We start from the raw sequence: 14,375 nt of genomic DNA, 5'->3' as shown, positions 1-14,375 counted from the left end.
GGGAGATTTCACGGGGGGTGTTTCTTGTGGGGGTGGCAGGGTTCGCGGTGTACCCTCCCGCCCCGAACGAAATGAGCCCGGACCCCGGTCGGACCCGGGGGCGGGCCGGTGGGGACCCCGTTCTCAATCGGGGGCCCCTCTCCGACCGCCTCTGGGTGGCCGGGTGACTCCGGGCGGAGAGTAGCGTCTCCCTCCCAGGCTGGGAGTGGCGCTGGCCCCCCAGGGAGGGGGGGCAGCGGAGCCGAGGGAGTCCCCCTGGAGGGTGGCCGGCTACGGCTCAGGAAGCCGCCGGAGCGAAGGACAGCGCCCGACCATCCTCGCGGGCGGGCGGGGGGTTGCTCCTCCCCGTAGCCTGTGAGGAGATCGAGGCGCGGGGACTGCAGGCGGTACGGGCTGGGGGGCCCGGCCGCCAATGCACGCAGTCCCCCCGCGATGGAGCCGGCACCGGCTGCTATCCCTGGTGCCGGCTGGGGGAGTTGTTACGCCCCCGGAGAGGGGCGCTTTTAGCTCACGGCGTGGGAGGCTCCGGAGTTATAGTAATCAGGTCCCGGAGCCTCTGCCATACGCCAGAGGAGGTCGCCGTGGGGTTTTCGTCAATAGGAATCTGACACTCCCCCGCTGCCCTCTCCCATGGGTGGCGGGGGGTCTTATGTAAGATTTCCCCACGAAAAAAAAAAAGGTAGGATTCCCGCTCGACGAGTCGAGAAGAGCGGACGTCTTTCGTGGTCGCTCCGTGGTTAGATTTTCAACGCGGTGGATAGCGGCTTAGTTATTCGCGTTTTTTCGTAAAATCATTTTTATTATGTGTTCGGAAGTGCTATTGTGTCGTTTTTTCATTAAATATTGTGTTAATTGATTGTTGAATAAGGAAAACGTGATGTGCGTGTTACGCGACATTTCGACGTCGTGTTTCCGGTGTTCGGGGTGTTAATTATAAACATTGGACATTATTTAAGGATAATTTTCGTAAATTGGAAACGATTCGCAGTGAAATTCCGCGTTTTTTGGAGCCATAGCTCCAAAACTACGCATCTGATCAAAAAATGTCGTACAACATAAATAGTAGGAAATTTAATTTCCTACAAAAAAGGTCTCTTAACATTTTGCGATAGCTCGCACCGCTTCCGACATATCTGCAGATGTACCTCAAGGAACGGGGCGTGACGCACATATTCCGAGATATTTCTTCTTCGGCTTGTTCTTCTTCTCCACAGCTGCGCTGGACGTGGCATTTACAGCTGGGAATAGTGAATACAGCTTCGAATAGTGCAGAGTTACCTCAAAGAAAGGGGCCACGGTGTTTCTGCATCTTCATAACGTGTGTACGTGTACGATTTTCGCACTTCAAACTCGTACGAATATCTCGGTCGGTAACATGGATCGATAATTCCGTCTTCACCAAATACGTAAAAGTAATCGCTGCTGCGCTGTCTAACCACCGATCCGAGCGCTCGCCAATATTAAAACTCCTAAATTCGAACCGTTACGGCATTAATGCGAAAGCTATTGAGAGAGCGATTATCAAGCGACAGCAACGACCAGGAGCTTTATCTATACTCGAGTTTAGAGCATTTGTAATTTCAATTCAGTGCCTTGCACCGCGAAGTATGTGAATCGTGTAATCCCAAATGAAAACACAAGTGTGATTTTTGTAGTGCTACATTCACCGGCTCATTTTGTAAAAAATATAGGTTATACACAATTAGTGACCGCTAAGCTGTGTCGTTCATCTTCTCCTCGACGCCCACGTCTTTGAAAAGACGGAATCCACGCCTTTTCCGAAAACTCTAATTCTCGCCGAGAACGCATTATTTCTAATGTGGATATAGTAATAATGATATTGTTATTAAATGTACACTGATCTGTAGGAAGGTATCAGTATATTACATTATATCTAATGTAGATACACTAATAATGATACTGTTATTAAATGTACATTGATCTGTAGTAACGAACCAGTATATTACATTATATCGAATGTAGATATACTAATAATCTTGATGAGATTCGTTGGTGATCTGGAGCCTTTACCATGTGTCCCAATTCTTCGTACTCTTTCATGAACTCGACGTAGAGCTGGTTGTATGTTGAATCCTTGGAGAGTCGTCGCAACGTGCTTTGTAGACATCTTTGAGCAATCTTGTGTGAATTGCCTATGAGCGATGCTGGTGCCTTGAGTGGAATGCGAACGATGTACCTTCCAGTGTGATCACGAGTGTGAGTCGCACAGAAATGTGATTCGCATTCTTCTTCCTCCGGAGTGAGCGTGCTTGGAGTGTCCATTGGTGATTCCTCTTGAACCCAGAATTTGGTGAGCAGCTCTTGCAGATTGCTCTGGTCGTCTTGAGCAACTGCAAAGTGTGAATAATGAGTGGTTGAATGTGATTCGTTGACTGGGCCAATGACGAGCCATCCAAAAATGGAAAGTTGAGCAATTGGTGTTGTTGGTGAGCCCTTGATGATATTTGGCTTGATGATCCTTCCGTAGAAATCCGCTCCAATGATTAAATCGACTGGTCGTGGTGTCAAGAAATCATTGTCCGCCAACCTCAATTTTCTAATGTGAGGCTGTTCAGGAATGGTGGAAATCCTGGATGGATTGCGCTGGGAAAGAATTTTACACTTGCTGGGTCGGTTTCACAAATTGATTTATTTGAGTCAATGATAAAATGATCGAACTTTGAACAAGCTAGCGTGATTTTGACATGAATCGGTTGAATGATTTGGCATTACAATGATTCGTCGTTGTTTGATACACACAAGAAAAGGGAATTGACTTTGTTGTAATGAGCGATGCAATGATTTGACATAAAATTACACATGAATTATTATTTCGATCTGTCACCTGATCCGTTGAATTGACAATTGAATTGATCGGTAGTCGTGAACAATAAGCCCCGTTAATTATATTAATTCGGTCCGCTATGGTGATGGTGCCCGTGAGCGCGTGCGAGATTGACACGTGGTTGGCGGCTCACGTTTCAATGAATTATTTGTAAGTGAACATTACCTGGTGATCCTGGTCGCTAGCACTGTTGCGAGGGATCGTGAGTCGACAGTGAGCGTTTTGGTGATCTTGATCTGGTGTTTGAACTGCACTTAGAGAAATTCTTGAACAAACCTAATGAGCACTTGTTGCTTGCGGTGATCGATGATCAATAATGGCGTCGTTGCGCGCGAGCCGGCGAGAAGACCCCTGCTCACGCGTTACCTAGATGGTCGACTCCCGATCGATAAATCGATCGACCGTGAGCGCCATCATGGCTGAGCGGATTCTCAAACATTTCCGCCCGCCATCAGCAACTCGTTGATGATGTTTCTGCAGAGGTGAGCTCAGCTTGATGGTGAACAGGCAGGATGACAAGCTTGGTGATCGGTCTGACGAGAGTCGTGGTTGCAGTCTTCACGGTTGCAACCCTGGTGAGGGCATCCTTGCCGGGGTGAACTTCGGTCACTCTTGCGAGTGGCCACTTGCTCGGTGGAAGATGCTCGTTCGTGAGCAGCACCAACGAGCCTGTCTTGATGTCGTTCGATGGGTGATGCCACTTTGAGATTGATTGAAGTCTCTGCAGGTAGTGTCGAGACCACTGAGACCAGAAGTGTTGAACCCTCTGCTGGATCAGTTGCCATTTCGACAATCTACCTGGTGAGACGTCGAGCAGTGATGGTTCTGGTATCGTGTTGAGCGCTGAACCGATGAGGAAGTGTCCTGGGGTGAGCGCAGAGATGTCGTCGGGATCGTCACTGAGCGGCTCCAATGGTCTTGAGTTGAGCACCGCTTCGATCTGTGTGAGGAGAGTGGAAAACTCTTCGAATGTTAGTAAGAGCTCACCAATTGTTCTCCTGAGATGGTACTTGATTGATTTCACCACAGCTTCCCATTTTCCTCCCATGTGAGGAGCAGCTGGTGGGTTGAACATCCATTGAGTGCTGTCAGCTGACAGAATCGATGCGATCTGTCGGTGCTCCTGTGAACTTGACGTGAACAGGCGTTTGAGCTCTGCCTGTGCTCCAATGAAATTTGTACCACAGTCAGAGTACAACTTGTGAGCGATCCCTCTTCGTGATGAGAATCTTCTGTAGGCTGCCAGAAATCCCTCGGTTGAGTAATCGCTGACAACCTCGAGGTGAACAGCTGATGAGGAGAAACATACGAACACGCAGATCCATCCCTTGATTGTTTTCGAGCCTCTTCCCTTTGAATTTTTCATTGTGATTGGTCCTGCATAATCGACACCGGTGTGAGCGAATGGTCGTGATGGTGTGACTCGACAGAGAGGTAGTTGACCCATCATCTGACGAGCACGAATCCCCCTCTGACGAGCACACACGACACATCTCAAAATGTGAGATTTTACAGGAGCTCTGCCACCGATGATCCAGTACCGTTGTCGAATGTATGCGAGCGTGAGCTGCGTTCCTCCGTGAAATGTTCGCTTGTGAGCATCTTCAATGATGATCTTCGACAGGTGAGCGTCCCGTGGGAGGATCGCTGGATGTTTTTCATCCCTGCTGAGTGCTGTGTTTGTGAGTCTTCCTCCCACTCGTATTGTTCCCTGCGAATCGATGAAGGCGGTGAGGCGACTGAAGGGGTGAGTTGCAGGCAGGGTTGAGCCTGAGTTGAGCGTCTTGATTTCGCTGGTGAAATACAAGTGTTGAGTCGCGTGAATCCAGAAGAGCTGCGCCTTCTCCATGTCGCAGGATGGTATGATGATCACAGGAGGAGTTTCGAGCTTTCTCTTAAGCCGTGAGGCACACCTGAAACAAAGTGCAGTCAGTCTATACAGCTTAATAAGAGATGAATATTTGTAAATGAGATCCCAATGATAACTTAGCTTTTGAGCTGAAGCAAAGAGTGAGACATTGGGTCTCACTTCGAGCTCGCTGTTTAAAGTTGAGAATTCCTTTTGCTCTGGCCAACGATCTTGATTTCGAGCCATCCATGGAGGACCTTTCCACCAAAGCTCGAATCGTTGAAGTTGATCTGTCGAAATGCCTCGGGAAGCACAGTCGGCTGGATTAGAAGTACCTGGAACATGCCTCCAATGCGCATTTGGAGTGAGTTCTTGGATCTGAATGACTCTGTTCCGAACATAATCCTTCCAACGTGATGCTTGCGATTTGATCCATATGAGCGAAACTTGAGAGTCCGTCCACAGGTGCGTTGCATTGATCTTCACCTTGAGCGTTGATTGGACATATTTTGTGAGTTTTGCCAATAGAAGTGCTGCAGACAACTCCAATCTTGGTATTGTGAGCCTCTTCAGTGGTGCAACCTTTGTCTTAGAGCAGACAAGTGACGTCATTGAGTCGTTGGACGGAGAGCTGACAGTGATGTAAATCACTGCTGCCATGGCAAGTTGAGAAGCATCAGAGAATCCATGAATTTCTACAGTTGAATTGTTCCATGTGTTGAACCATCTTGGAATTGTCAGTTTGGCCAAACCTTTGAGATCTTCTCTGATGATGAACCATCGTGATACAATTTGAGACGGTAATTGGTCGTCCCAATTGATTTTGTGTAGCCAGAGTTCTTGCAATAGCATTTTTGCTCGTACTATTACCGGTGAGACGAAACCTAATGGATCAAATATCCGAGCCACTTCGGACAATACGAGGCGTTTTGAACACTTGCTTGGTTGATCAGTCAAAGTTGATGAGAAGCCGAATGCGTCAGTTTGAGGCATCCATTGAATACCGAGTAATTTGGTAGTGCAGTCGTCAAATGATATGGGAGCTGACGATTGTGTGGATGACGAAACAGCCCGTAGAAGATCTGGGTGAGTCGCATGCCATTTTGCGAGTGGCAATCCGCCCGCGTTGCACAATGCAATCAGCTGTTGAGCGACCTCCACAAGTTCCGAAATTGAGTCTGCTCCTCCAAAGATATCGTCCACATATCTGCCATGTGTGAGCGAGGGCGTTGCCAGAGGGAATCGATGACCCTCATCGTGAACAAGTTGCATGAGTGCTCGTGTCGCCAGGAAGGGAGCCGCCTTCGTACCGTACGTGACAGTTGTGAGCTGGTAAGGGATGACGTTGCGGTCTTCATCGATCCAAAGGATTCGCTGGAGATCCCAATCATCCTTGTGAACTGCTACCTGGCGATACATTTTGTGATGTCTGTGGCAAAAATGTGGTGATAATGGCGAAGCCAAATTAGAACATCTGTAACATTCAAGAGCAAATTAGCACCAGTATGCATTAAATCGTTGACTGATTTGCCTGATGTCGTAGCTTTTGATCCGTTGAATACAACCCTGAGCTTCGTTGTTGAACTGTCGAGACGTAGAACTCCATGGTGAGGCAAATAATATGGTTGAAGATGAGCAGAGGTCTGAGGTGTTGAACCGTCAGAAGAGACCCTCAACCCTCCTGATGCCGAAGCATCATGTGCCAAGGTCATCTCCCCATCAGGCCCAACGTTCTCAGCCTCTCTTGATGAAATTCGTTGGTGATCTGGAGCCTTTACCATGTGTCCCAATTCTTCGTACTCTTTCATGAACTCGACATAGAGCTGGTTGTATGTTGAATCCTTGGAGAGTCGTCGTAACGTGCTTTGTAGACATCTTTGAGCAGTCTTGTGTGAATTGCCTAAGAGCAATGCTGGTGCCTTGAGTGGAATGCGAACGATGTACCTTCCAGTGTGATCACGAGTGTGAGTCGCACAGAAATGTGATTCGCATTCTTCTTCCTCCGGAGTGAGCGTGCTTGGAATATCCATTGGTGATTCCTCTTGAACCCAGAATTTGGTGAGCAGCTCTTGCAGATTGCTCTGGTCGTCTTGAGCAACTGCAAAATGTGAATAATGAGTGGTTGAATGTGATTCGGTGACTGGGCCAATGACGAGCCATCCAAAAATGGAAAGTTGAGCAATTGGTGTTGTTGGTGAGCCCTTGATGATATTTGGCTTGATGATCCTTCCGTAGAAATCCGCTCCAATGATTAAATCGACTGGTCGTGGTGTCAAGAAATCATTGTCCGCCAACCTCAATTTTCTAATGTGAGGCCAATCCGGAGTTCTCATTGAGAACGATGGCAGGATTGTCGATACGGCTGTGAGCACGTGAGCCTGGATGCAGACAGTCTGCTGTGAATGCATCGACTGGAGTGTGACAATGACCATACCCTTTGTTTCAGTTGATTTTGTTCCACCAACACCAATGATTGTGATGGATGATCGGTGTCTCCGAAGGTTGAGCAGACGGGTGAGTTCTTCGAAGATGAACGAAATTTCGGAACCTGGATCGATTAAAATGCGGATTTGGTGAACTGTCGTTGAGGTGGTGAGCAGAGCTTGAGCAGTTGCGAGGAGAGTTTTGTGATCTGACAGTTTGACTTCTGCACCGAGTTCCTACTCGGTGGTGTGAGCGGATGAGGAGGCTGATCTGGATGAGCCGGCTTGAGTTTGAGCTGTTTTGTTGCGTGCGGACTTTGAGCTGGAGCTCGACAGGAAGCGTGGAGGGTGCATTCGCGCGTGTGGCATGCGAATGCGGCGACGGTGTGCGGCGTGCCGGTTCCGTCGCAGTTTGAGCTGGCGATGAGCGTACCGATGAGCTCTTGTCGGGTACCTCCAATGGCTCCTTGGAGCTCTCCATTTCACTCCACTTTTCTGAGGGCTTCGTTTGATGAGCCATCGTTGATCAGGGTTGAGCGAGCTGAACTTGGTGAGCATTCGTTGAGCAGATCTTCTTTATCGACTGGTGAGTCGGTCTTCTGAGCGCCACCTTGTGAGGTGGCGAAAGTGTCAGTGAAATTTGAATGGAGGAGAGAAGAGAAGATGGCCGACCACCGAAAACCGTTACGAACACGAGACAAAGACTTGAGACGAACAATGATTAATGAGCAATTTTGTGAAAACCGAGTCCAGCAAGGGCGCAATCCGGCTCGAAGGACCAAATGTTCAGGAATGGTGGAAATCCTGGATGGATTGCGCTGGGAAAGAATTTTACACTTGCTGGGTCGGTTTCACAAATTGATTTATTTGAGTCAATGATAAAATGATCGAACTTTGAACAAGCTAGCGTGATTTTGACATGAATCGGTTGAATGATTTGGCAATACAATGATTCGTCGTTGTTTGATACACACAAGAAAAGGGAATTGACTTTGTTGTAATGAGCGATGCAATGATTTGACATAAAATTACACATGAATTATTATTTCGATCTGTCACCTGATCCGTTGAATTGACAATTGAATTGATCGGTAGTCGTGAACAATAAGCCCCGTTAATTATATTAATTCGGTCCGCTATGGTGATGGTGCCCGTGAGCGCGTGCGAGATTGACACGTGGTTGGCGGCTCACGTTTCAATGAATTATTTGTAAGTGAACATTACCTGGTGATCCTGGTCGCTAGCACTGTTGCGAGGGATCGTGAGTCGACAGTGAGCGTTTTGGTGATCTTGATCTGGTGTTTGAACTGCACTTAGAGAAATTCTTGAACAAACCTAATGAGCACTTGTTGCTTGCGGTGATCGATGATCAATAATGGCGTCGTTGCGCGCGAGCCGGCGAGAAGACCCCTGCTCACGCGTTACCTAGATGGTCGACTCCCGATCGATAAATCGATCGACCGTGAGCGCCATCATGGCTGAGCGGATTCTCAAACAGCATTAGATATACTGATTTCATTGGTCTGTGGGAATAAATCAGTATATCACATTACATCTGATGTAGATATATTAATAATGATATTGTTATTAAATGTATATTACATATCATATGTAGATATAGAAATAACGATACTGCCATTATATGTACATTGATCGGTGGGATGTGATCATTATATTACATTATATCTAATGTAGATATAGTAATAATGATATTGTTATTCAATGTGCTTCGGTCTGTGGGATTAAATCAGTATATTAAATTTCATCTGATGTAGATATAGTAATAATGATATTGTTATTAAATGTATATTACATATCTGATGTAGACATACAAATAACGATACTGCCATTACATGTACATTGATCGGTGGGAAGGGATCAGTATATTACATTGTATCCAATGTAGATATAGTAATAACGATATTGTTATTAAATGTAGATTGGTCTGTGTGATTAAATCAGTATATTACATTTCATCTGATGTAGATATAGTAATAATGATATTGTTATTAAATGTATATTACATATCTAATGTAGACATAGAAATAACGATACTGCCATTACATGTACATTGATCGGTGGGAAGGGATCAGTATATTACATTGTATCCAATGTAGATATAGTAATAACGATACTGTTATTATATGTACATTGATCTGTGGGAAGGTATCAGTATATTACATTATATCTATTGTAGATATAGTAATAACGAAACTGTTATTATATGTAGATTGATCTGTTGGTAGGGATCAGTATATTACATTATATCTAATGTAGATATAGTAATAATGATATTGTTACCAAAATTACTTTGATCTGTGGGAAGGCATCAGTATATTACATTATATCCAATGTCGATATAGTATAAATGATACTGTTATTCAATGTACATTGATCTGTGGGAAGGGATCAGAATATTGCAGGAGATCTAATGCAGATATAGTAATAACGATACTGCCATTATATGTACATTGATCTGTGGGAAGGTATCAGTATATTACATTATATCTAATGTAGATATAGTAATAACGAAACTGTTATTATATGTACATTGATCTGTGGGATTAAATCAGTATATTAAATTACATCTGATGTAGATATAGCAATAATGATATTGTTATTAAATGAATATTACATATCTGATGTACGTGTAGTAATAACGATACTTCCATTATATGTACATTGATCGGTGGGAAGGGATCATTATATTACATTATATCTAATGTAGACATAGTAATAATGATATTGTTATTACATGTATATTACATATCTAATGTAGATATAGTAATAACGATACTGTTATTGTATGTACATTGGTCTGTGGGATTAAATCAGTATATTACATTTCATCTGATGTAGATATATTAATAATCATATTGTTATTAAATGTATATTACATATCTAATGTAGATATAGTAATAACGATACTGTTATTGTATGTACATTGATCTGTGGGAAGGTATCAGTATATTACAGTATATCCATTGTAGATATAGTAATAACGAAACTGTTATTAAATGTACATTGGTCTGCTGGATTAAATCAGTATATTACATTTCATCTGATGTAGATATAGTAATAATGATATTGTTATTAAATGTATATTACATATCTAATGTAGACATAGAAATAACGATACTGCCATTACATGTACATTGATCGGTGGGAAGGGATCAGTATATTACATTGTATCCAATGTAGATATAGTAATAACAATACTGTTATTGTATGTACATTGATCTGTGGGAAGGTATCAGTATATTACAGTATATCTAATGTAGATATAGTAATAACGATCTTGTTATTATATGTACAATGATCTGTGGGATTAAATAATTATATTAAATTACATCTGATGTAGATATAGTAATAACGATATTGTTATTAAATGTACATTGGTCTGTGGGATTAAATCAGTATATTACATTTCATCTGATGCAGATATAGTAATAATGATATTGTTATTAAATGTATATTACATATCTAATGTCGATATAGTAATAACGATACTGTTATTATATGTACATTGATCTGTGGGAAGGTATCAGTATATTACATTGTATCCAATGTAGATATAGTATAAATGATACCGTTATTAAATGTATCTACAATAGATATAATGTAATATACTGATACCTTCCCACAGATCAATGTACATACGATAACAGTATCGTTATTACTATATCTACATTAGATATGTAATATACATTTAATAACAATATCATTATTACTATATCTACATCAGATGAAATGTAATATACTGATTTAATCCCACAGACCAATGTACATTTAATAACAATATCATTATTACTGTATCTACATTAGATATAATCTAATATAATGATCCCTTCCCACCGATCAATGTACATATAATGGCAGTATCGTTATTACTATATCTACATTAGATATGTAATATACATTTAATAACAATATCATTATTACTATATCTACATCAGATGAAATTTAATATACTGATTTAATCCCACAGACCAATGTACATTCAATAACAATATCATTATTACTATATCTACATGGGATACAATGTAATATACTGATACCTTCACACAGATCAATGTACATATAATAACAGTATCGTTATTACTATATCTACATTAGATATGTAATATACATTTAATAACAATATCATTATTAATATATCTACATCAGATGTAATGTAATATACTGATTTTTTCCCACAGAACAATGTACATTTAATAACAATATCATTATTACTATATCTACATTAGATATAATGTAATATAATGATCCCTTCCCACCGAGCAATGTACATATAATGGCAGTATCGTTATTACTATATCTCCGTTTGATATGTAATATACATTTAATAACAATATCATTATTACTATATCTACACCAGATGAAATTAATATACTGATTTAATCCCACAGACCAATGTACATTTGATAACAATATCATTATTACTATATCTACATTAGATATAATGTAATATAATGATCCCTTCCCACCGATCAATGTACATATAATGGCAGTATCGTTATTACTATATCTGCATTCGATCTGCTGCAGTATACTGATTCCTTCCCACGATCAATGTACATTGAATAACGGTATCATTTATACTATATCTACATTGGATATAATGTAATATACTGATGCCTTCCCACAGATCAATGTAATTTCGGTAACAACATCATTATTACTATATCTACATTAGATATAATGTAATATACTGATCCCTACCCAGAGATCAATGTACATATAATAACAGTATCGTTACTACTATATCTACATTAGATATGTAATATACATGAAATAACAATATCATTATTAATATATCTACATCAGATGTAATGTAATATACTGATTTAATCCCACAGACCAATGTACATTTAATAACAATATCATTATTACTGTCTCTACATTAGATATAATGTAATATAATGATCCCTTCCCACCGATCAATGTACATATAATGGCAGTATCGTTATTACTATATCTCCATTTGATATGTAATATACATTTAATAACATTATCATTATTACTATATCTACATTGGATACAATGTAATATAATGATCCCTTCCCACCGATCAACGTACATATAATGGCAGTATCGTTATTACTATATCTACAATAGATATAATGTAATATACTGATACCTTTCCACAGATCAATATACATTGAATAACAGTATCGTTATTACTATATCTACATTAGATATGTAATATACGTATTAATAACAATATCATTATTAATATATCTACATCAGATGTAATGTAATATACTGATTTAATCCCACAGACCAATGTACATTTAATACCAGTATCATTATTACTATATCTACATTAGATATAATGTAATATAATGATTTAATCCCACAGATCAATGTACATTTAATAACAATATCATTATTACTGTCTCTACATTAGATATAATGTAATATAATGATCCCTTCCCACCGACCAATGTACATATAATGGCAGTATCGTTATTACTATATCTCCATTTGATATGTTATATACATTTAATAACAATATCATTATTACTATATCTACACCAGATGAAATTTAATATACTGATTTAATCCCACAGACCAATGTACATTTGATAACAATATCATTATTACTATATCTACATTAGATATAATGTAATATAATGATCCCTTCCCACCGATCAGTGTACATATAATGGCAGTATCGTTATTACTATATCTGCATTCGATCTGCTGCAGTATACTGATTCCTTCCCACAGATCAATGTACATTGAATAACGGTATCATTTATATTATATCTACATTGGATATAATGTAATATACTGATGCCTTCCCACAGATCAATGTAATTTTGGTTACAACATCATTATTACTATATCTACATTAGATATAATGTAATATACTGATCCCTACCAGAGATCAATGTACATATAATAACAGTATCGTTACTACTATATCTACATTAGATATGTAATATACATGAAATAACAATATCATTATTAATATATCTACATCAGATGTAATGTAATATACTGATTTTTTCCCACAGATCAATGTACATTTAATAACAATATCATTATTACTATATCTACATTGGATACAATGTAATATACTGATACCTTCCCACAGATCAATGTACATATAATAGCAGTTTCGTTATTACTATATCTACAATAGATATAATGTAATATAATGATCCCTTCCCACCGATCAATGTACATATAATGGCAATATCCTTATTACTATATCTGCATTAGACCTGCTGCAATATACGGATTCCTTCCCACAGATCAATGTACATTGAGTAACAGTATCATTTATACTATATCTACATTGGATATAATGTAATATACTGATGCCTTCCCACAGATCAATGTAATTTTGGTAACAACATCATTATTACTATATCTACATTAGATATAATGTAATATACTGATCCCTACCCACAGATCAATGTACATATAATAGCAGTTTCGTTATTACTATATCTACAATAGATATAATGTAATATACTGATACCTTCCCACAGATCAATATACATAGAATAACAGTATCGTTATTACCATATCTACATTAGATATGTAATATACATTTAATAACAATATCATTATTACTATATCTACATCAGATGAAATTTAATATAATGATTTATTCCCACAGACCAATGTACATTTAATAACAATATCATTATTACTATATCTACATTGGATACAATGTAATATACTGATACCTTCCCACAGATCAATGTACATATAATAACAGTTTCGTTGTTACTACATCTACAATAGATATAATGTAATATACTGATACCTTCCCACAGATCAATGTACATATAATAACGGTATCGTTATTACTATATCTACATTAGATATAATGTAATATACTGATACCTTCCCACAGATCAATGTACATATAATAACAGTATCGTTATTACTATATCTGCATTAGATATAATGTAATATACTGATACCTTCCACAGATCAATGTACATATAATAACAGTACCGTAATTACTATATCTACATTAGATATGTAATATACATTTAATAACAATATCATTATTAATATATCTACATCAGATGTAATGTAATATACTGATTTATTCCCACAGACAAATGTACATTTAATAACAATATCATTATTACTATATCTACATTAGATATAACGTAATATACTGATCCCTACCCACAGATCAATGTACATATAATAGCAGTTTCGTCATTACTATATCTACAATAGATATAATGTAATATACTGATACCTTCCCACAGATCAATATACATAG

At 39.5% G+C, this 14,375-nt stretch overlaps 3 protein-coding genes across 3 annotated transcripts; all 3 read right to left on the bottom strand.

Moving 5' to 3' along the window:
* Positions 1 to 2,031: 2,031 nt before the first annotated feature.
* Positions 2,032 to 2,730, bottom strand: LOC123988712 (the record flags this gene model as incomplete). Its single annotated transcript, XM_046289463.1, has 2 exons — positions 2,680 to 2,730; positions 2,032 to 2,604 (listed from the first exon to the last, which is right to left on the bottom strand). Coding segments are annotated over exons 1-2 (624 nt in total), but the record flags the coding sequence as incomplete, so codon positions are not given.
* A 566-nt stretch (positions 2,731 to 3,296) lies between these two features.
* On the bottom strand, positions 3,297 to 5,966 carry LOC123988711. The gene has a single exon (XM_046289462.1). The coding sequence runs from the start codon at positions 5,964 to 5,966 to the stop codon at positions 3,297 to 3,299; it is 2,670 nt and encodes an 889-aa protein (XP_046145418.1).
* A 131-nt stretch (positions 5,967 to 6,097) lies between these two features.
* On the bottom strand, positions 6,098 to 7,126 carry LOC123988713. The gene has a single exon (XM_046289464.1). The coding sequence runs from the start codon at positions 7,124 to 7,126 to the stop codon at positions 6,098 to 6,100; it is 1,029 nt and encodes a 342-aa protein (XP_046145420.1).
* Positions 7,127 to 14,375: the final 7,249 nt, after the last annotated feature.

This window comes from Osmia bicornis, unplaced genomic scaffold (assembly GCF_907164935.1).
Source record: "Osmia bicornis bicornis unplaced genomic scaffold, iOsmBic2.1, whole genome shotgun sequence".
In the NCBI taxonomy this organism is placed as follows: domain Eukaryota; kingdom Metazoa; phylum Arthropoda; class Insecta; order Hymenoptera; family Megachilidae; genus Osmia; species Osmia bicornis.
Note: the sequence above shows the minus strand (reverse complement) of the source record. Positions and strands in the feature narration are given on the sequence as shown.

Excerpts from the sequence above, each read along its gene's own strand:
- LOC123988711 (XM_046289462.1), bottom strand. The coding sequence starts at position 5,966 with ATGCAACTTGTTCACGATGAGGGTCATCGATTCCCTCTGGCAACGCCC.
- LOC123988713 (XM_046289464.1), bottom strand. The coding sequence starts at position 7,126 with ATGGTCATTGTCACACTCCAGTCGATGCATTCACAGCAGACTGTCTGC.